General features: G+C 44.6%; 1 protein-coding gene across 4 annotated transcripts in view; it reads left to right on the top strand.

Moving 5' to 3' along the window:
• The window catches only part of NOL4 (nucleolar protein 4), a 633075-nt gene that overhangs the window by 425337 nt on the left and 184214 nt on the right, over positions 1 to 23524 (top strand). For 2 of the 4 annotated variants that reach the window (XM_069220098.1, XM_069220099.1), the window contains exons 8-9: positions 20868 to 21047; positions 21910 to 22113. In XM_069220098.1, coding sequence (XP_069076199.1) covers positions 20868 to 21047; positions 21910 to 22113 — 384 coding nt within the window. The remainder of the gene's footprint in view (positions 1 to 20867; positions 21048 to 21909; positions 22114 to 23524) is intronic. The other 2 variants (XM_069220100.1, XM_069220102.1) reach the window with 1 other exon arrangement.

Below are 23524 nucleotides of genomic sequence, written 5' to 3'. Positions count from 1 at the left end.
AGCCCCAGGGGAGGTGTAAAAGTTTAGCCAACATACGCCCTGGGTGTTCACCCTCACCATATCTATGGAATCTAGACAACTTCCCAATAATAATACCCCTTGCTTGGCCAGATCACGGTATTCTGCCAATAGCTCACCCCACTTGAGCGACTATGGGTCTCTGGGTTGTTGGCCATCCACTGAGTCCAGCTCAGTTAAGTCCTTCCCGAGGCGAGCCAACCCCATTTGCATGTTGCGCAATACTCCAGAATGTTTAGAGATGTAGATGCCTCTAATATATGCCTTATACGCCTCCCACAAAGTGGACTGCGTAGTCACTGAGCTCCCGTTCATTTGGAAGTAGTCTACCACCACTGTATGCAATTCAGAACGGAAGAGTGGATCCTGCAGTGACACAATGGGAAAGCAGCATTGCTTTTCCTGGCCACCGCCAAAGGGGATACGCATGGTGAAGCAGATCGGGGCATGGTCTGAAAGTGTGCGGGATAAGTGTTGTTCCACGCCCAGCAAGGGACATAAAGTTGCAGAGATGTACCAATTATCAATGCAGGACCATGTGTTGTGGGGTGCAGAGTAGTGAGTGTATGCTAGTGTTAATGCACCCCACAATCGCCAAGCATCTTTAAGTACATATGTATCTCAAAAGTTGCATAAAATATGGAGCAAGCATGGTTTACCAGCCAGGTAGAGCTCTGTAGTGTCTAGTGCGGCATCTATCAACAAGATAAAGTCTCCCCAACGGTAATTGGTTAAAGTCCAGTCGCCTAATCTGAAAGTGTAGTGTCTGAAAAAATGCAGGGGATCAACATTGAGGGCATAGATTGGCCAGCAGTACTAGGTGGCCTGCTAGAGTCCTCATCACCAGGACATATCTTCTGTCCTCATTCAGAATAGAAGCAGTGGGATGGAATGGGAGCTTCTTGTGAGCTAAAATGCAGACACCCCAGGAATAATAACGGTATGGGCCCCAGGCAGATGCAAACCTGTAGGATTTCCCAGGGGGTAGGTGTATCTCTTGTAAGAAGGTAATTTGCGCACTGTGGTGCAACAAGTATTGCAAAACCTGCATGGGTTGTTTAGACCTCTGATGTTCCATGACAAGAACGTGAACTTTGTGGGGTGCGGCTGAAATGACTGTGATGGTGCCGATAAGAGATGTGAGAAAAACAATAAAGTAGCGTGTGGATATGGTGGGATCAGTCAACAACAATAGCAGTGGACCAACAGATGTAAATTCAAACAACCACAGATACCCCTTTGCCCCTCCCACCACTCACATCAGGCAACAACTAGCCCAGTGAATCCCTAACCCAATATTCATAGGAACACACTAAACTAGGGCAATTATCATAGTAGTGTAGACCACTAGGGAGTGGCAACACTACAGGTGAAGGCCCCGTCCTTGGGCGGATCTGTTTTAACCAGTCAGTGAAATTGACCGTAACCCAGTTGGTATGTAGTATGTGGCACGGATCACGGCAGACCACAGTGTGTACATTTGAAGACATAGGCCCTCATTTTGACGTCAGTGTTAAAAACCACCTACCGCTGCTGCGATGGCCACCAAAAGACCGTTGCTGCAGCTACCAGCCATCTGCCGTAGTATGACCACAGCCGGATTCCCGCCACAAGAAGGGTGGAAAACCAGCTGTGGCCATGCCAGTGGATGGTGGTAAGGTGGCGCTGCTGCCACCCGCAGCACCATGCCAGTAGGCCGCTGCCAGCCGATGTATGAGAAATAATACGGCCTGGCGGTGTTCTGCTGGCGGGTGCTGCTGGCGGTAGTAGTGCCCCATCCCGTCTCCTGCCGGAGGACCCCCTGACTACAGGTAAGTCGGGTCTCCGACAGGGGAGGGGGTGTTGTGTGTGTGTGGGCGTGTGTGAATGTTTGTGCGTACGTGGATGTGGGTGTGTGTTGCATGTTGAATATGTGTGTGCATGTATGGAGGTGTGAGTGCATTAATGTTGTGTTATGTGAATGCATGTCTGCATGTATGTGTGAAAGTGTGTGCGGATGTGTGTGTGAATGGATGTATGCATGCGTGGAAGCATGTTGTAATGGGTGTGTGTATGCGTGTGTGTGTGTGTCTATATGTGTGTGTGAAGGGGGCGTGAATGTAGGGGGGTCTGGAGAGGTGGGGGTGTGGTACCTGGAATGGAATTGGGGGAGAGACCCCTGTCAGTGACAGGAAAAGAATTCCCTGTCACTGATCCGGCCTACCGCTATGGTTTTCGTGGCATTATGAACGCCATGGAAACCTGGCGGTAGGCGGGGTCATAATCCTGCAGGTGGAACAATGACGGCCGCTGGGCTGAAGATGGATATCTCCAGCCTGGCGGCTGTTACCGCCATGGCGGTCAGAGTGGTACATTAATGTCATAATATGACAGTAGGTACCGCCACCCTGTTGGCGGTACTAACTGCCATATTAACGGCAACGGCCGGGGTCGTAATGACCCCCATAGTGTACTGTATCCCCCAGGTTAGACAAAACAGGAGCTGATGGTGGGGTGCAGCAATCACCCTGTGGGGAAAAGGTCCGCACTCGCATTCAAATGTAGATTTGGGGTTCGATCTTTTGGGAGTAGAATGCTATGAGGGTGCACGATCCCGCTAATGTTGCTTGCAAAAGTCTTGTGCGGCTGCTGGTGTATCAAAAAAGTGCCCCATCCCATCTACATCTGCCTTGAGACGTGCCATAGTAAAAGCCAAGCTTTCCGAGAGTAGATTTGACATCCGTGAATTTCTGCAGGCTTCCTGCACTGCTATGGTGAAGTCAGGAAATAAAAATATATTGTAATTCCTTGTCATTGCTATGGCCCATTATTCCAGGCCAGCCTCCGAGCTTCATCATGGTCCCGGATATTGAGCAGCCTTGCGATGATCAGCCTTGGGGGCCACCCAGGGGCAGGGCATGGGCCCAGCGAGCGGTAAGGACGTTCCACAACAGAAGTGAATGTAAAGTTTTGCCTGCCTAGCAAATCGGACAATAGTCTTACAACAAATAAATCTAAGTGCCCAGTGTTAGTGGATTCCGCTACCCCATGATGCATAGGTTGTTACATCAGCCCTGTGCCACTTGGTTCTGTTTCTTAATTGACACAGATTTCAGCAATCGTTCCAACCTCTCCAGGTGTTTTGTGGTCTGCGTGGACCCATCTTTGAGCCTAAGATCCGCTCCTCTGCATCATCCAACCTTGTGTTATGTCTTTCAAGGCATTCGCCAATTTTGTTGAGACGCCCAGCTAGGGTGTCAAACATGCACCCCCACCAGCCAAGTGTCTGAGTTCTGGACCCCGGTAGCCCCTGACACCTTCATGGGCACAGGCTCTGCAGCATTCGATTGCCTTTGTTTATCAGAGTTGAGCTTACTCTGCTTAGGGTCCCCTCATACCATGTGTAGAGGATGGAGGCCAGGAGAGGCGCCATCTTGGGGGTAAGGGGACTAAGCAACTTCAGCAGGCCACCGTCCACAATCACGTACGCGCCAGGCACCACAAGGACACCAGGACGTGATGTGCCGCTGTCAACAGCAGGCGAGCAGCCAGTGGGTGGGTGTGCATAATCAAAGGCAGGCAGTTTGAGGTGGCAGACCGTACCAGCACCATTGTGGCGTAGCCCAGTTGTCCCAACACCGACACTGGCCGGTGGGCCCAGGGGTCAGAGGGCACCGGGGGCCCAATATTGGGTTCTGATATATGAATGCACCTCATTGGCCTTATAGCAACAATCACAAAATGAAGGCAGTGCAGGCCCGGGGGGGTCATGCAGAGGAGATGGCCATTTGCCTGTTGGCTTAGGGGGCGGCAGCGAACACCAGGAATGGTAATTTGTGCTCCCTTCAAAGCAAATGGTGGTTTCTCTTTCTTCACTTTTGGTGCTCCTTCTTCAGTGGCCGGTAGGACCAAGGGCAATATCCACTAAGTGTCACTGCATTTCAGAGGCTATGCGATGTGGTGGCCTCTGATGTGCCAGGTGGCCCACTTCCCCCACTCTCTCAGCTAGTTGCACAGGTGTTGTACGGCACCATGCAGATGAGGTGAGGCCGCAGGACTCTGCCGGGCAGCCCCACACAGATCTTGCCCACTACCGGGTGGTACATTAGTCCCCAGTAGGTTCCAGGAAGGGACCTATTATAGAGCCAGGAGGAGAGTCCAAAGTGGTGGTCCAGGCACAGTGGCAGACAGGCAGGCAGATGCCTGCCCCCGGCAGCAGCAGCAGTAATCAGATGGGCATGGACGCAGTAGCCCACACAACCCCTGGAGCATCACAGCAGCCCAAATGTGTCACACCAGTCAGCAGCAATCTCAGTCAGGCATGGGAAGTGGTGAGTGCATCACTTCCCCTGTGTTGGAGGTGTCGGGAAACTCAGCAAGGCCCGGCGGTCTCGGTACCTCAGGTTCACCAGCATCCCCTGTCAACGTGGGGCCTCCATGGTTTAGTCCGGGCCGTCCGCACCCCACTGCTCGCAGCAGCAGTGCATAACCATTTAGCTGCAATTGGCATTCAGCATATGTTGTCCACCCAATGGGTACCAAAATTATAGCGTGGATTGAGGTGATTGGATAGTAGGGCCATTCCAGCAGGGGATTGAGGCTGATTCTGCTGGAGCCATCACGGTAGCAAGCTAAGCCACGCCCCCCAAGTAAATCATTTGTTAAAGCGTGTTACCGCAAATAATTTACTTCAGGGTGGAGACATAGTAAATGCATGAATGATTCTGAACGTGAGTTAAAAAGCCTACAAGAGTTATATTAAAAAACCTGCGGGCACCAATTATTAATATAGTCCACACTTAAGAGACACTTAAATGTATATCTCATAAATCAGCACAGGCAGGAACGTTTAAGGGTTATATCAAATAACTCTGGGGATCAAACTGATTTCACCTCGTGCTTAACAAACAGTATGTTTTTAAAGATTGTATTTTTATTTTAATGTCAAAAAACTAATAATCTTTACATTTTCTTTGAATGATCTTTCTAGTTTTGCTATCAAATTCTTTGGTATACTTAAAATCCCAGATTGATTTTTATCTCTTTGGAAACCAATCCCAAGGACATTCAACAATAAACCCGGGGTCTCTTTCCAAAGGCAAACGATACGGAAGACTAGATTTCTGTGACCATACAACACATTAATAAAGCCACACTCAAGCCTTATGGGGTGGAGGCGGCCTGCCTTATGTTAAATAATCACCCAAGGGCAGTCTCTTCAGTCCCATTTAGCTTATCATTGGTCCTTTCTTTAAAGCAAGAAGCATGCAACACAATGGATGCTACATTGGTGTTAAAAGTTTAAAGGAGAGGTAATGCTGAAAGACCATAGTAGCGATTACTGAGGCTTTTAAATCCACTCCATGCAGCTACAGTCTTCACCTTAACCGTGTCCATATGAGGCCCCCAAATTAGACATTAGTTTATGGTAGCTCATCAATGCACATAACAATGCACCACCTCAATCACTGTTCCATTCATTTTCCAAGTGGAATTTCAATTATGTCAACAACAACAAATAACAATTATTGTTTTATTAAGATTCGCTATGAAGACAAGTTTCTTTCTATATACTGTTAGATAGTGTAATTCATGGTGGAGTCCAACAGAAATCGAATAAAATAATATCAGATCCTCACTACACAATAAGACACGACTTGCAGACTAGCTTTTTTAGTGGTAATGACTTTCTCCCATTAAAATGGTGGGAAGAACTGTGAGCCAATACTTAAAAAGGGTGGGGGCAAGCGTGCAGCCGTATTTCGAGCCAATTCTAGTTCGAATTTGCCAGTGTAATGTCCATCCTTGCCCATTATACCACGACCCATGTATTTGAATGCAATGCTTAGAAACTATTTAGTAAAACATCCTCGATTCCCATAGACGTTACATTTTTCCACTTTGTGGCTGATTTATCAAACAGTGCTGTGTAATGTACCACAAATGCATGCAAATTACACTACATACACAACAACAGCTTGTTCATAATGCAAGTTAGCACCATGGCAAAATCGAATATTACTTATGGACATCAATTGAGATGTAATTTGAAAGCCTCACACTTCGTCATCCAAATTTCCATCCCCAAAAACAGGTTAACTTTTACAGCCTTTTGTGCTCTGTGTCCTACTTGAAAGATTAGCGAGCCCAAAACAACAGAACAGAATTGATTTGGATTTATAATTCGGTGTTAATGAGGGAGCAAGTTATGTCTGCACATAAAGATGAGGCAGGGGCACTTAATCTCCTAGTAACACCATTTTTTTAAATGAGCATTCGTGTCTAATGCCTTCCTTAAATGTATAATGCATCTGACTATCCACATTTGATTTGCAAAGCATTTTCAATTAATAGGTGTGTGCATTACTCCAGACCTATCTGTATACTATCTGTATTGCTATCTGTATAAATTTCGAGGACTCAGACAAGCGTACTCACAGAAACATTTTTTGAGATGTCAAAGCTGCAACATTTCCACCCAGTAAGATACTACTTTCCTGCCTAAACATTTTGTAGCAAGTTAGTAACACTTATGGTTCATGATTCTAATGATTATGAACATCTAAAACAGAACGGTAACAAAGCACGCACAAATGTAAATCAATCAACAGTATGAAAGATGACTGGGAAGGAGTATCACAAAGTTCAAGTGTGCGTTGAGTTTAACTGGGGAGGTCCACTAACCTCCTGGATCCAAATTATAAGTAGGTGGTCACCTTGAACATGGATATCACACTACCTTGTGGCTCTATAGGCTATCAGTCATCTACGGCCATATATACGAACACATTTTCCCATTGACACAGAATGGGAAAAACCCTTTGGTACATCTGGCCCCTACTCCTCACACATGGGATACTATGTTCAGTGGCAAGGGAGACGTGCAGTCTCAGCTACAAGCAAATTGTGCAAGCCTTAAAGTTAAAAGTCTCCTCTCAGAGCACAAAGATGTATCTCACTCCAGCTAGCTGGTTAGGGTCGCAGCGCATTGCAGGGTAAACAACAGAAAATAGCAAAAGCGGTACAGAGAGCAGAGTACTCACCAGGTAGAGTCACCATTAAATCTCACCTGCGTTTGCAGCACATGGGTTTATCCTCTGGTCTTAGAGAGAGGTAAGGAGGGCTTCAGGGCACTGCGTCCTCACTGATGGAGTCCTGAGGCTGGCCGTGGGCTTCCACAAGGTCATCAAAAGGCTAGGCCAGGAGAGCATTAGCTGGGCCTTCGGGCTTCTTAGAGCCAAGAGGGAGTGCTCAGACTCAGCTCCACACTGGACTCAGCTCCACACTCCGGAATCACCAACAGCAGTAGCATCGATGTAGCATTATTAGCATTATTTCCAAAAGCTGTTTAGTAGGCTGGTTCTGGATGGCAGCCCACTGCCAATCAAACCCAGTGCATCTCACAAGTTCCAATGTCCGTCCAATAAGGCTTGCTCCTCAGTAGGAGGCTGGTTTGGTCATCTTCCTTTTATGCACTGAAGTGGTCACTTCCTGTATGTAGATGACACAGTACACCTGTCAGAAGGTTATGGGCTCGTCCTCATAGAGGCCTTGTCTTGCAATCATCATTGTATAGAAAAATACAAATGACTAACTCTAATAATGACAGCTACTCTAGCAATGCTTACAAAGCTTTTATCCTACACATTTGTTGTAACGTTCGGAAGGGTGCATGCAATGTTTGCAATATTGCATTTACTAAAAGAACAACAAATGGAAACGTGAAGGTGCACTCAGCTGCTTCAGGCGTTTTGATTTTATTGACAAGAGGAAGTCAGTAGACTACTCTCCTAGGTGCAACGGTTTACGCCAAAAATATGAATAAGCATCCTCAAACCAGAGGGATCAAAAGTGGCTCTCACCTGTGGGCAAAGGAAGGGGGTTTAAACCAGCTCAAGATCTCCCCTCACAGGGCCCTGCGATAGGGTGACCCTGGGATGCAACAATTTCCAGTTTGAGGGGTCCCTTTGGAACAAAGACTCCGTACACTGTTACCAACAAGCAAAAATATAGGCGAATTTAAGGCACAAAGGCAAAAATAGCAGCGATGGGACAGCTAACGGTCTTTCTGGGACTCCTGTCCTTACAGCTATGTGTATGTGTGCAGCAATTTTTAGCCTTCACCTGCAGATGCAGTATAACATTGACATTCCATACTGTATGCAAAGTTGTGTAGGTGAAGAAGCAAATTGCACACACACGCAGACTAGCCACTCCAGCTGCACTCTTCACCACTCATGCTCACTGCAAAGGAATATGTGTGATGGTGCAAATGGACAATCAGTCTGTGTTACTAGATCTCTTGTCTCTGTGACACATTAGGAAGGCTTAGTGAAAGTAATATTTGAGTCTTGCAAGTGTTTTCCTGTATGAAGGAGGTCTTTTGATAATGTCATGAAAGTAGTCTGAAACCACTTGATCATGGAGGTCTATTGGCAAGTCAGTGTGTCAGTGAAGAGAAGAGAGTTTCTACTGAGGTTGTGCAGTTTCCTGTATGCGTTGCTGTTATACGTGCTCTGCATAGTTCTAGAACCTTGTTTTGGGTGATGACGTTTATATGTTGTTTTTTTCCGAAGACGTTTTGGGTCAAAAGATACCTCATGACTCCTCCCTCAGCCCACCACAACGCACCAGGAAAAAGACTCTACCTCAAACTGCCCGCCACCCAAAGCAAGAAGATAATATCAATGGAGTGTAGTGAACTACAACAGATGTCTGTGTGGTGGGGCCTTCACTTGGAAGCCAAGGGAGTTAGGGGTCACGTGGTCTCCCCAGAGCTGGGGCGAGGATGCAGTTGCATACTAAATAGCTCTAGCTCCCCCTTCCGGCCTCCAACCTGTAAAATAGTAAATTTGCATGCTGTGCTGCAGGCCTGTGAGTTAGCGTTCGTTCATTTGCACCCCAGTTGTGGGTAGTGCACATAATGACAATGTAAATTGTCTTCTTGTCAAACCACCTTCATTTGTAACCTTAACCTATAAATGGTATATCAAGCGCCCAGTGAAGGAAAATGTGGAAAGAAACGACATGAGTCATACAAATTGCAAAACAAAAACATTGAAAGTATTAATGGTGTAAAGTGTTTTCGACACTCTAACGTTGACCTCTTTAAGATGCGAGTAATGGAAGGAAACGTTTTAATGAGTGTTCTGCAAAGTTCTTTTTACTGATAGACAACAGTAAAGCAGTTCATTTAACTCGCTGTTTGTGACCTTCGAGGGTATTGTGAATAAAAATCCTGGAGAAGATATACATTATAGTGATTGTCAGTTATGAGAGGCAGTTCTGAGAAATTAAACACCATATTTGTTTCAGGAAATGACAGTAGAATAAACAATAATTAAAGAAACATTTTTGAAAAAAACGATTGGGAAGCATGTGCTATATCATATGACAATACACCGCTCCTAGATTACTAATTTGGAATACTGTTTTCCAATATAATGGGCAACCTTAGACAAATTGTAACAGTAATGTAATACACAGAAAGAGTGTAATAATATAAAGAGTGATATTTATAGGGACAATGAAAAATCTTTTGCACCTGACAAAAATTACTTCATAGCTCCTGAGGCAACTCTAAGTGACTGGACGTCGCATCTGATAAAGTCAAAACAATTAATAAAGCATGAAAGTCAACAATAAATAGTTCACCTAAGGTCAAGCAAATCTTAAAAGAGGGAATACACAAAAGTTACTAGTGGAATGCTTTCAGAATTCACAGCCATTTGGCGATTGCTGTAGCCACAGTCTACTCCATTGTTTTTCACCCACCATGTTGCTTCCGCTAGAAACCAGCAATATGCATGTCAGCTGTGGGTCTGCCCCAATCTCAACAGTCCAGCCTGAAGTGCTGGGCTAGGTGCCACTGAACAGGAATGCAAGCAGTTCTTGATCTGTTTGGGCCTGCTCAGGCACTGCCCGTGAGGGACAGCTTGAATTCTACGACAGTGCGTATGGTACCGAAGATGCAAATGTCTAAATCAGAATAACTTAGTCTTATGAGAATAAGGCACAATGCACATCAAGCCATACCATAAAGCCATCACTTGAGAAAAAAACTTATTTCCCAGATACATCAATGAAGCATCAGATCAGGCAAAGTTTTAGAGAATTAATACCCATCTGAGATTACAAATAACCTCATTGCTACTCAACAACACTGCAAATACTAATTGCTTTCTTCTGAATCAGAAACTGCAAATATCTGAGAAGCCTTCCTAGCTGATCCAGGTTTGACATCTACCGCCTCCACTGCTCCTAATATTTAAATCATTCAAACCCTTTCTTATGTTAAATGTCATAAACATAGTTTTAAAAAATCAAAGCATCAGTTTACCATTAGAACCTTGTACGGCTTCTTATTTAAAATGATTTCTTCCTTCAATGGCCATAGGTATTGCCAGTCTAATTAATTCTTTACTCCTGGTTGGTATAGTTCCAGGCTCGCTGATATATGCATTTATCACCCAACTGCTTAACAAGCCAACAACACACCCTTATACCTTATCGAACCACCATCGGACTTAATACCTGCTTAGCAGTAGCAATTTTTTTGGGAAAGAGTTACAAAACAACTTCAGTGAATCAGTGAGCTAATCAACATATTTAATGACCAAACATCTGTATTTAGACCAATAAGAGTTGTCAAATCCACCCCTGCCAAATTTAGAGGAGAACTTGTCACTGCCCTTGATGAAGGCAAAAAATTCACACTCATAATACTATACCTCCTGAAAGCTTATCATGTGGACCACACTATTCCCCTAAAATACTTGAAGAAAGGGCAGATGGTACCAACATGGCCTTAAAATGGATGCCATAGTTCGTCTGTGATTGGAGTTAACAGGTATCTATTTGAATGGCAGTTTCTTTAAATAGTATAGTAACGCGTCAAGCTGTGAGGCTTGTCTTGGTCATCATCAATGTACAACCTCTGAGAGCCCCCTCTTAGACAGGTGCTAAGTATCTACCAAGTCCATTTCCAATAAGCTTAGATGATACTCTTATTCCCATCGACCTAGAGACTCATTAGACACCCAAATATCACCAAATTCCTTGGACATATAAACAATGGATGAAAAAAGCTCTGCCTGCTTAATTGGGTCCCAAGCTAAATTCTTTTGGTAGGAGGCCCTTCTCCCTGTGCCTTCCCGTTTGAAAGGTATATCAGTGTTAGACCAAAACCAATCAGAAAATAAAAAGTCTTGTGGTAATCTTTAATGTGGATCTCACCTTTGCCTCGCAGATATTCTTAGCAGTTAAAGGTGTCATCGCCCAGCTGTCCCTGTTAAGGAGGATCTTCCCTTCCCTTCAAACCAAGCAATAGTGAAAACAACTGAAGCCTCTGTATTGGCTGGTTTTAAGAACTGGAACATGATTTACACCAGTCTGCCCAAAATTTCATGGACAGGGAACAAATAGGGCGGTAGATCAGTATGTCATGTGTGATTTATTGCATGGAAATAATATCAGATCCACTGTCATCTTACCACTATAGTGTGAGGAACATATATATTTTCTGTTCCTAATTTCACTTATACTTACGCAGGAACTAATATCGGTTAAGGATAGTAAAGATATATTTATCTGAAAATAATGGTAGGTTGATGTAGTAAAAAAGGTTTTGTAGATTAAATAAGTAGAAAGTAGCGTACAAGTTCTGGTGTCAGAGTTCACATAGGTGGGAGAATTTCAAGTCCTTCCACTGTTCTAGCTGGTCGTTCCTATTAAATGACCTTCTTATTTTAGCAACATCATAAGCCTGCACTAGAGAGTTACAACCTACCATTGACTGAAGAGCTTCTAATTGACTGAACTTGCCTCAGCTGTTTTCAGTGGCTCATAAATGATAAAAAGGGCTTGTCCAGATTTTTTCAGGAAATTGGCAATAATAGCTAAAGTACATAGAGCATTCATTTGACTACTTTTAGAGAACTTATGCTCAAGTGCAGTGTAGTGTGGATGTCCAGAGTCGAACTGGGACAGAAATTAGGCCCAGCATCAAATTAATAGTGGCCCTCGTTAGTGAATCAGATAGCTAAAAAGGGGCAGATGTTTGCAAATTGGGGACGCATTGAACTTGGTACCAGTGAACTCAACAGTAAAAAAAAGGTCCAGCAAACCATAAACAGGTCCACAACTGCCAAAAAACACAGCCCACAAACTGTTCTGTCAGACCAGCCCATCGGGCACTGCCTGTTTGCCCCTTGGGCTATCCGGCCATTCAGTTGCCCCGCCCTATTTAAAGTGGAGCATCTTCACTTGTTATACTTGCCCGTTACCCCATGAAAGATATGGTAGTTCCTAGTAGAAAATGGCACAGTGTCTCACACATGCAGGGAAAAAGCTCCCTGTCCATCAGGCCACAGTCATTTTATTCTGCAAGAACAAGTTTACTCTTTGGAAGTTTTTTCTTCAGAACAAACTATTTGGCCCAGCAGATGTGTCAAATATGGCGCTAGCTTGGCAGATGATTAGTGTCTTCAATGAAGCTGCATCAGTGCTTTCAGTGGAGATGCCATAGTGACAAAGGGGTCCCAACGAGGCAATTAAAGACCTCTACATCTGGTGGGTGGTCCTCTGTACGGGCCTGGCTTGTCGGCAGTCAGACTTTACACATGGCCTTGTGTCTGAAATAGGCTCTTATCCTGTAGAATTCACAAAAATGAATTCTGAGCTACCTTACAAAATTTGTAACAGACACAGCTGGTCAATTTTTCCCCGTACAAATACTTCTGACATCAGATTCAATGGATATGTACTTTCAGAAAATGTTTCCTTGGATCGTGCAAAAAACCTTTTTAGAAGCGATACATCAAAGAGTGCTAGATTTTAGTGCCATATTGCACTATCTTATATATTATTTGGTGTCACACAGGTTTTGCATCATTGTCAATGGCTACTACAGTTTCGTTGTTTCTTAGATTACAGATGATGCCATAACCTATCATAATAGTACTCACTGTGAACTTGGCAAGGATGAAGGGTTGGGCCATCCATTTCAGGATTCAAACCCATGACATGCAGGACACCTAGAGGCTCAGGAGAGTTTGCTTAACTTGCTGAACCATCTGCTGCTTTTAGTAGTGGGTTCCCTTTTGCTCGAATATGCCATTCCCCATTTTGCTTTTTTAATTTCTGACACCATGCGACAGGATGTAGCGCACACTTCTTTCCACAGTAACATATTGAAAAAAAGCAGAAACAGCAAAGCAGTGGTGCTGATCATAAGTACATCGGGTAGGAGAGCTGCAAAGGGAAGTGTGTGGGGTTGAGGAAAATGGATGCCAGCAGGAGGGGAAGATCAAAGTGACCACACTTATGGTCTACATCATGTACCTTTTACGGACACAGACTGAATACCAGGATATATCACAAGAGGTCCCAGTTTGCTGTAGAAGAAATGTCAGGAACCGGTCTTGTGCTGGTATTGTGCTTCAGAAAAAACGCTCGCAGTCTAGGAAAGACACAAATCTTTAATCAGCAGCCCAGCTCCCCAGTCTTCTTTCTTGTGGCAGCCAGGGAACACCATAATTTGTTGGGAGGATGCTCACTCCAGCCTGTGCCCTGTCTGTCCACGTTTACAAAAGATAGGACTGGTGCACAAAAGAATGTCCAGTTCCAGTATTCTCACTGTTTCATGTACTATACACGACAATTATTTGCACCCTTAAGGAGGTAGTCGCCAAATACAAATGGTAGTGTGATCTGCATGCACTTTCAGTATTATGAGATAAAACTTTGGACCAGCATTTGCTCTTTCAACAGGTGGCTACTAAATCTGTTTTTATAATACACGTTTTGTGATTTCTTGACTAAAGGTGGGCTCTTCCTCTTTTTTTGGGGTCCAGCACTTACTTCACGCTGCTTTGCAGACAGGGACATAGACTGGTCAATATGATTGGGAGGGGGGGGGGGTGGGGGGGGAGGTTGAGCTTCAGATTTCACAACAATCACGCTGGGACATTGTGTTAAAACACATATATGAGAAGCGGAGGGGGATTAAGGGGCGGTGGACAGAGGGGAATGCAATTGTTAGGGGTGCTTACAACCGACTTTTTTTTTCAACTAATCAACATTTTATAAAGACATTCAATCGGGGGCAGCTCCTCCACAATGGCAGAGGAGTATCGCCCCCCTGGCCAAGAGCCAGGAGATGAAAATAAAACAATAGTTAACTATTGTTTTAATTTTCATCTGCTGGCTCAGCCAGCACTGCAGAGAGGGGCAGGGCTGGATCACGCGAGGGGGGAGGTGGAGAGAGTGCACCTAAGTGCGCATGTGTGTTTGGCCGGCCGTCTCAGGCCACACACATCCACACTTAGGTTTCTCCAGCCCAGCTTTGTTGAACAGCAAGGCTGGAGAACCTGCACAGAACCCACAGCTCTGTCTGAGAGTCAGTCCGAGCTGCTCAGACCAATCCTGGTGCTGTTTTCATGCTATATTTAGCATTGCTGCTGTCATGCTATGCATAGCATGAAAGCAGCACCAGGATTGCTGGGGAGCCTGTGCTGGTGACCCAGTGAATGCTGGGAAATCAACCATCAGGAGCAGAGGAGTGAGGCGGCAGGAGTCGATGGGAACGGCGGGAAACGTAGGTTTTATTTTTTACATTTTTAAAAATTGCTTCCCCATCCCCGTCATCTCCCCACAACCACCCTTAACATTTGCGGCGGCCGCTGCTGCATTCAATACATAAATAAAAGAGTGTGTGTTTTTGTCAGTGTGGGCCTGTAAAAATCCCAGTTGAAATCCAAAAGACACTTCACATTACCCGGCTGTAACACCCCCCAAAACCCCTCCCCACCCAGATCTATGCCCCTGTTTGCAGAGCAGCTCGAAGGTGTGTAGTGCTATGACTCCACATTGTTGGTGCTGCGAGTACACATGGTTTTTGCTCCTGACTTGCTGCATCCGTTGCTTACTACTCAAAAGGTGCCATGAAAACATTAAAGTAAAAAAACACTTAAATGCACCAAGGTACTACTCTTTGTAAAATGGTGCTTGAGTAGCCAATGCTCATGACCAAGGTGTCCAGTCATAGCCTTGTATACACACTAGCTACGCTGAAACAGAACATGTATGCGTTCTAATTTTTATTTTAGTGCTCACCAAAAACCATATTCACTATTAAAAGGTGTTTTTTTTAGACTAGAGAACTTCAAAGCTTCTCTAAGATGTCCTGGTTGGGTTTTTCACTGCACATGATGCCTTTTCTTAACATACCTTTACTTTTAGGTCTGGCTTGACGGTGTGTTTGGCAGAAACCTATGATTATCAGTTCTTACAAATATAAAAAAAAGTGGACTTTGGCTCCACCAAGAGGATTATGCCTCTCATTCATCAGGCAATTGGCTGTTTAGTGCATTATTTCGCTTCCTGTGAAGTCCTTACATTGCACTGCATGAGGGACTATTTTACTTCTCAAAATTATTTTAAATCACATTACATTAAAATCTTTATCATGTAGATGCAATGTGTTGTTTTTTTATTACAGCATTTTTGAAAATGTTTTACTTAGGACTCAAAAAGCAAGCTGAACCTGTTGGCTTTGCCTATGTTGTGTTTTTTGTCCCAGATTGTTAAAAAGAAAACAGAATTTGCAGCACTACTTTAGTGATGTTGTGTTGTGATCTTCAGTTTTTAAGAGCATTGGATGCATGAGCGTGTAGGTCCATTCCCTACTCCCACTTTTCTGTACTGCCCTCTCCTTTCTACTGTCCTACGCCATCTGCCCAGAGATAGACCTAACAGCTTAAATGAGACAAACAGGAGAAGTGTAGTGCATGTTTGTTCTAGAACTATTTTCATAAACGTCATTTAGAGGTTGCCATGGGTTGCAGGTGCGACCCCTGGCTTACACCTTGCGGGTCTGGCACTGCCTTTGCAACCCCTGGCCTCAGAGGTGGCAAATTCAGCGCCAGAAACACAATGGCAGCTCGTCCTTATGGACGTCAGTTGGGGCACCATTTTCCTTGTTTTCTGTCAATTTTTTTATTACACTAATATTGAATAATATTATTATTTAATACTAGTATAATAAAGAATGGATTACTACTAGCTGGAATATGACCCTCCCTGGCAGTTGAGGTAAGTTAACAATGCTTTAAAATGTATGCTGTGTGCACGCTTGCTGGTGAGAGTGAGCATATGTGTATAGGAGGCTGGCCCGGTTTGTAGTTGGTATCACAGGTACTTACACCTTATACCAGGTCCAGTTATCCCTTATTAGTGACATGTAGTGAGTGTCTAGAAGCCAGGCTGTCTAGAGGTAGCTGTAAGCAGAGCAGCCAAGACTGAACTAGGAGACATGCAAAGCTCTTGCAATACCACTGTAATCACACAGTACTCACACACATGAAAGACAATACTCAGTGTGACCAAAAATAAAGGTACTTTATTTTAGTGACACAATGCCAAATGTATCTTAGAGGCTATACTTCCTTAGGAGGTAAGTATTATACACAAAATATACACTAGTTACCAAAATCAGGTAAGTAAACAGTCATAAAATAGTGCAAATAGTGAAAATCACCATAGGCTACAATGGGCCTAGGAGGTACACAAACCATATACTAAAATAGTGGAATGCGAATGCCGGTTTCCCACCTAGGCAAGAGTAGTGTGTAGAGGGGCACTGGGAGTGTAAGGAAACACCAAAGGTAAGTAAAGTACCCCACCCCAGAGCCCAGGAAAACAGGAGTAAAGTACAGCAAGTTTCCTCAGAACACACTAGAAGTCGTGATAAAGAATAATGCAAAAACCAGCAAGACTGCATGAAACGAACAATGGATTCCTGGACCAAATTTGGACAGTTGGACCTTTGGCCAGTCAGGGTCACTTCGGTCCACCACCTGTGTTCCAGGATCCATGCTTGTCGCCAGGAGAAGGGACCCAGAGTTCCATTTGTCGCTGCAGAGAGGTGCCTGCTGAAGCAGAGAAGTGACTCCGTCACTCCACGGGAGATTCCTTCCGTCCTTCTGCTGCAGGATGAAGACAGGCAGTCCTCAGAGCGTGCACGACCTGGAAATTGTTGCAGTTGCTGGCAGGAGCTGAAGTTACAGAGTTGCAGTGGCCTTCTTGGATACTTTGTTGTAGGTTGTGGAGTTCCTGGAGCAATTCTGCAGTTGATCCGATGGTAGAAAGTGAAGCAAAGGATGCAGAGGAGTCCGGCTGAAGTCTTGCAATCCGAATCTGAGGAAACGCACAGAGGAGAGACTCTAAATAGCCCTGAGAGGGGGATTGATCACTTAACCAGGTAAGCACCTATCAGGAGGGGTCTCTGACATCACTTGCTGGCACTGGCCTCTCAAATGCTCCCAGAGTTCCCTGACCATTCTGAAAACAAGATGGCAGAACCCAGAGACAATCTGGAGGAGCTCTGGTCACCACCCCTGGGGTGGTGATGGACAGGGGAGTGGTCACTCCCCTTTCCTTTGTCCAGTTTCGTGCCAGAGCAGGGACTGGGGGTCCCTGAACTGGTGTAGACTGGATTATGCAAGGAGGGCACAATCTGTGCCCTTCAAAGCATTTCCAGAGGCTCCTGGAGGATACCCCTCCCATGCCTGTAATACTTATTTCCAAAGGGAGAGGGTGTAACACCTCTCTCCATGAGGAAATGCATTGTTCTGCCTTCCTGGGATTGAGCTGCTCAAGCCCCAGGAGGGCAGAAGCCTGTCTGTGAGGTGGCAGCAGCTGGACTTGCAGTGAAAACCTCGGATGGCTGGTATGGCAGTACTGGGGGGCCATGGTGGAGCCCCCAGAGTGCATGGGATTGTGCTACCAATACTGGAATCAGTATTAGGGTACAACTCCCAGTTGTTAGACATCTCACGTGGCCATATTCGGAGTTACCACTGTGAAGCCATATATAGGTATTAACCTATATATAGGGCACACTTATAATGGTGTCCCCACACTCACAAAGTCTGGGAAAATGAGCCTGGATGATGTGGGGTCACCTCTGCTAGTGCAGGGGTGCCCTCACACACAGGTACTATACATCTAGCCTTTAGGGACTGAAGGTTAGACATAAAGGTGACTTATAAGTGACCTGGTGCAGTGAACATGACTGTGAAATAGTGCTTACACTATTTCACTCAGGCCGCAATGGCAGTCCTGAAGAAGTGTTTGTATGAGTTCCTTATGGGTGGCAAAAGAAATGCTGCAACCCATAAGGATCTCCTGGAACCCCAGTGCCCTGGGTATCTAGGTACCATATACTAGGGACTTATAAGGGGGTCCAGTATACCAATTTGGAGTGGAGTACTGGGTTACCAGTATGCAAGTACAAATTTGGACTCAAAGAGAGCATAAGCACCGGAGTTCTGGTTAGCAGGACTCCAGTGACACAGTTTAGCATACTGACAAAAAGAGTGAAACAGACTGACAAGTAGGCCACAACCTATGAGCACTGGGGTCCTGACTAGCAGGATCCCAGTGACACAGTAAAAACACACCGACAAATACTGACAAACAGGCCAAAAAGAGACTACTCTCTCACATTGTGAGAGCGGGTATATGTGAGAGCAAATGTGTATATGTGTGAATGTGTGTGTATGTGTAAGCATGCACGTGTGAATGTAAGTAAAGGTTAGATCGCATGTGATATCACTTCCGCTACCCCTGGCATTTTGGTGAATTGACGTTCGTGGCTATTGTATGTGCAAAGATAGCACATTTGGGAACAAAAAGCACTGGTTATGGATTCCGTACAGATTAGGTGTCCCTGTTGTATTCGTGCATGTGTCGAGAGGAAGGGAGACAGAGACCTCATTATGAGTGTACTAATCAGTGGTACCTAACGGGCCCCTTATTCTTATATATTTCACACATATTTATTGGCCTTCGGATCAGTGCACCCCCTCCCCCGACAGGCTATTGAACCACTGAATCCCCGGTGGCCTCTCTGCGCCGCAGGGGCTGCGGGGACCTGTGTTACGCCCCTGTTACAAATATCTGGAGTACCAGAAACTCTGGAGAGAGGGGAAGGACGGAGTTAGGTACCTGCTTTCAGCAGGCGGAATGTCCGAGTGGAATGTCTGGGAGCACAGTTACCATCGAAATCTGAGAGGACCTGTTACCCATGTCACAGCTCCCATCTGCAGTCAAGGAGGCCCAAAATGAGGTGAAACAAACAATTGGACCACGAGCCTTGGTCTGTCATTAATTCACCGTGGCAATCCCTCCAGAGGTAGAGTCAACTGACCTCAATTTATAGGCGCCACTGTGCACATACGCCGGCACTGCACCTTTTAAAGAGAGAGCATTTTCTATTGAGAAGGGGTAGGTGTAAAGGTGAAATCAAAAACTTCTGTATTTTGCCTGTCTAGTTATCTAGCTCTTAGAGCTTTATAAACGAATGTTTGTTGTAGAAGCATCCTAAAATCGTTCACTGCAATCCATTAACACATGAAGGGGGCGGGATCCCTCTCAACTAATCAATTGCTTGTAAAATTATAGCCATTGCCATAATTGTCTATATAGAAGCAGCACTTGCAAAGCCAGCGAACCAGGCTTCAATGTGGGCAGAACTCTTCGGAGGGTTGGTTGGAGAGAGCGCCCCTCACGTAAAGGGGGTTGGACGAGGGCAGCCAGGAGGTTGCGAGCCTCTGTTGAGAATCCTCTGCTAGGACTGAAGAAGCTGCTTCTGAGAGGTCTGCTGTGGCTTTACGTGTAGTAAGTGGCAACTTTGAGAAGTCACTAAAGCCATAACGCAAAGTCAGCGGTACAGTGTAACCACCAGAGAAATGCCCTGACCTTGTGTTAACACACTAGCATTCACAAAATAACTTTCTGCAGCCAGACTGTAAAGGTTGGCACTGTCCCAATTTTGTTATTTGCCTTCCTGAAATTACTGTTTTGAAAAGAATGATGAGTTTGTGTGTGAAACTGGGATGGATCTAAAACAACTGAAAATGGGTTAGTCAAATTATTTCATCATTTGTTCCATATGCTTTAAACCAGTAAAGGAAAATAACTTTGAAATTACTTAGAATTTGTTGACAGCGCACATCAATGTTTGCTCATTTTTTTTATTTAAAAAGGTCCAAGAAAGGAACTCTGAACTTTCTCAAAATGTGTTAACAGTATAAGCAGTGTGTTTTCTCACTTTTAGGTTGCACCTTCATTGGTCTGATTGAAAACAGAACGATTGTATCCAAAATGGGCTTAGGCTTTGTGTCTGCCTGATGCTCGTGATTCAGTGGCTTTCTTACCTCTCTCAGTTCCCTGCTCCTGTTCAGTGGCTTCCTCCCTATTCTTGTGTTTATCCCTCCCAATATCCGTTTTAGTATCAATGCTTTGATTGAAAGAATTGTATCCTGCAGAGCATAATGGACTATTATCTCTCCCTCTGTGTGTTTCTCCCTGATCCTCTCCCCCGCCATGCCCCTGTTGGCTTTGTAAAATATTAGCCCCTCCGTGCCCCCTTTCTCTCCCACCTCCTCACACTGTCACAGCAGCCTAACATTGTTTCAGTGGGTAGCCATCTTTGAATGGACTTAAAACATTGACAATGGCCATCTTGGAATATTTTTTCTTTTGTTGTACGAAAAATCATTCAGAGATTGCTGCCAAATAAGAGCAGAAACTGTGTGACCATCTTTGCATGATATACCTCAAAACAAAAGAAAAACCATATGATACACACAATGTGGCCATCTGGGAAAAACAAGCATTGGTAAAAGTCAATCAGTGTCGCATGAGAGAAATATTAGCTTTCTACGCGCTCGTTTATTATGTCATTACACTTTATATGTTCACAAAAATAACAAAAAATTACTCAGTTGGCGAGAAAGTGTTTTCTATGGTACCAGGCGATGCAGTATTTATTTGGAAGATGATCTCCACCTTCTCCCTTTTCCCAGTCTCCAGCGCACAGTTTGTCGAGTTATGATTCAGGCAAGAATGACAGCGTTGGGGATGGTGTAGAAGACCTGTCCTTAAATCGGGGAGATGATGATGACGATGACCATGATGAGCCTGATGACAGTGACAGACTTAACGAAGGCGATGGGGTCGAGACGGAGCGCTTGAAGGCTTTTAATGTGAGTCTGTTTGCATTTGTCGAAGTGCGGTGCTCTATTTCCAATTTTAAATTCACATTGTGATTTATGGGCCAGTCCAAAGGTTTAAAAGCCTTATTGATTACAGTAATTCACCCAAGGGCTCTAAAGTACACTATGCTCTTTCACCCGCGAGCTCTAGTTCAGCAGTGATTGATGGTGGATTGTGAGGGCTGGTGCCAGCTTCATACCCCGTCTAAGAAGGGTTCGGAATGTTTTCAAACATACCCTGTTGACAGTGCTTTAAATGGGCCGGTACTCTCCGGTACTGAGTACCGGCACTTTTTTATTTTGAGAGCGAGAGTACCGGCATATCTAAAGAAAAACATAATACTTTTAATTGGAGAGTACCGGCACTTTTCGGAAACAAGCAGGTACTCTGGCACAGAGTACCTGCACTTTAATTTTTCCATTTCAAGCACTGCCTGTTGATGAAATGAATTGCATAATGCATTGCCAGTTCATTCCTAGCTTTTTTCAGTACTGAATCAAGTCTTTGTAAACGTGCATGGTGTAACAGAAAAAATGATCATATTCCGCATAACCTGACACAGTAGTGAATACCAAATACAGTGCATCTAATTTCAATGTCATATTATTTTTACAGCAAGCCATGGTTTATTTTGTAATCCACAAAACAAGGACATTCTTTTTCTGCCTCACTTATCAGCCCCCAGTAGTACGCCCGTAATGGAAGAATTTGATTGGCTACAAATTCTCCAGTAAAAGTGCTTCTGGGCATGCACAGGAGACACTTTCTGTGGCAGGGATCAGGAGGGGAAGTGAGAAAGAGACGAGAGCAGTCCCTCCAAACCCTTCTCCTCTGTCTCCCTCTTGCCCGCAGATGTTTGTCAGGCTGTTTGTAGATGAAAACTTGGACCGCATGGTCCCAATCTCTAAGCAGCCCAAAGAAAAGATCCAGGCTATCATTGACTCATGCAGGCGGCAGTTCCCTGAGTACCAGGAGCGCGCCAGGAAACGCATACGCACTTACCTCAAGTCCTGCAGGCGGATGAAAAGAAGTGGTTTTGAGATGGTGAGTTTTGACGTACAACCCAGCCTTAGTTTCCATCCAAACCCTCCTCCATACGTGAACCCATGGCACTATTATCATTTTTTTCATCTTAGTGTCTTTTTTATCCACAGTATTGTCAGGTCGGACTTATTTTTCTTTTATCCTTTCATCTTTCTTAAATTTATTCCCTGTGTTCATCAAATGAAAAAAATAAATGCCTTGGGTGAATGTAATTTGCTGTATTGTATGGCAGAGAAAATATAGACTCGCTCAGGTGGTGAAGAGGGCCCTGGAGGCAAGAGTGCGCAACACATCCTGTGTACATTGTATGCATATATTCTCTACAGTAGTCGCTGGAACACCACAGAGCTGGGGACATTGCTTAAAAGCGTTTTGCTGCTTTTTCGTGCTGACGATATTATGCATTACTTCCAACCTCAGAGGCTACAATGATTAACAGAATTTGTGGGTTTTGTGGGCTACAGCTTTCACGTGGATTGGTTGGAGTAGTTGCTTGTTTGTATGTTAATTTGCACAATCTCTGTCGCATCTGTTTTATGTAACAGAAATACCTAGTGCACCGTGGTTGTTTTAACACCTCTCGTAACTACCTGTCAAGGTTTCTTTAGATGTATAGTAGAAGATTATTATGATATATGTGATGCCACTTGAGAACTCTTCTATACCTACCTTCAGTGTGACTTCCTCGGCAGGGATTAGGATGAAGTGGTCAGTGCTTGTATGGGCTCTGAAATTCAATGGAAGCGTAAAGTTGGCACAAGATTGTGCTGGTATGGAAATTTATACCTGAAGCTAATGAACAGGGCACAGGGAAGCTGAGATGGATGGGCCCGCTTTTTGGGGAGCATGAACGTCACAGAATCTCCCATCTCAAAGGTAGTATACGTAAGAGTAAACAGTAAATGTTTTCTAGAGCTATATCACAAGATTAATTGTTTATTACAAGCTAGTTCTACGATAAAACAAAGTCTAAGTGCGAGGTCAGTGTATACACAGAACACTTTCTTATATACCTGGATCCTGTAAGCAGTCTGTTACACCCTGTCAGCACTAGTAGGAGGGCAGACCCTCGTCCTCAGAAACAGGCACAATTGGAGATCAGTTCAAAGGTTGAGGCAATGGATTGTCCTGGAGAGCGCAACCTTCTATTCCTGCCTTCAGCCAAACACAGTGGAGGAGAGGACCTGTAGTCAGTGACCTGAATCAGTAACACCTATCATTGTCTAAGCAGTAGTAAACAACAATAACCACACAGGATACTGCCCAGTAAAAGCCACATGACTCCAAGAAAAGGGTTCACATGTCTATCGCTGAGGGCTCTATAGGAATCTGTACAAAAGGAATTTATCCTGTTGAGTCCAAAACTTCTCCTCTCTCTGACAATTTCAGAACTCTTTTGTGCAGCTTGCCTTCCCACAACAAC

Source organism: Pleurodeles waltl, chromosome 2_2 (assembly GCF_031143425.1).
Source record: "Pleurodeles waltl isolate 20211129_DDA chromosome 2_2, aPleWal1.hap1.20221129, whole genome shotgun sequence".
NCBI classification, from domain to species: domain Eukaryota; kingdom Metazoa; phylum Chordata; class Amphibia; order Caudata; family Salamandridae; genus Pleurodeles; species Pleurodeles waltl.
Note: the sequence above shows the minus strand (reverse complement) of the source record. Positions and strands in the feature narration are given on the sequence as shown.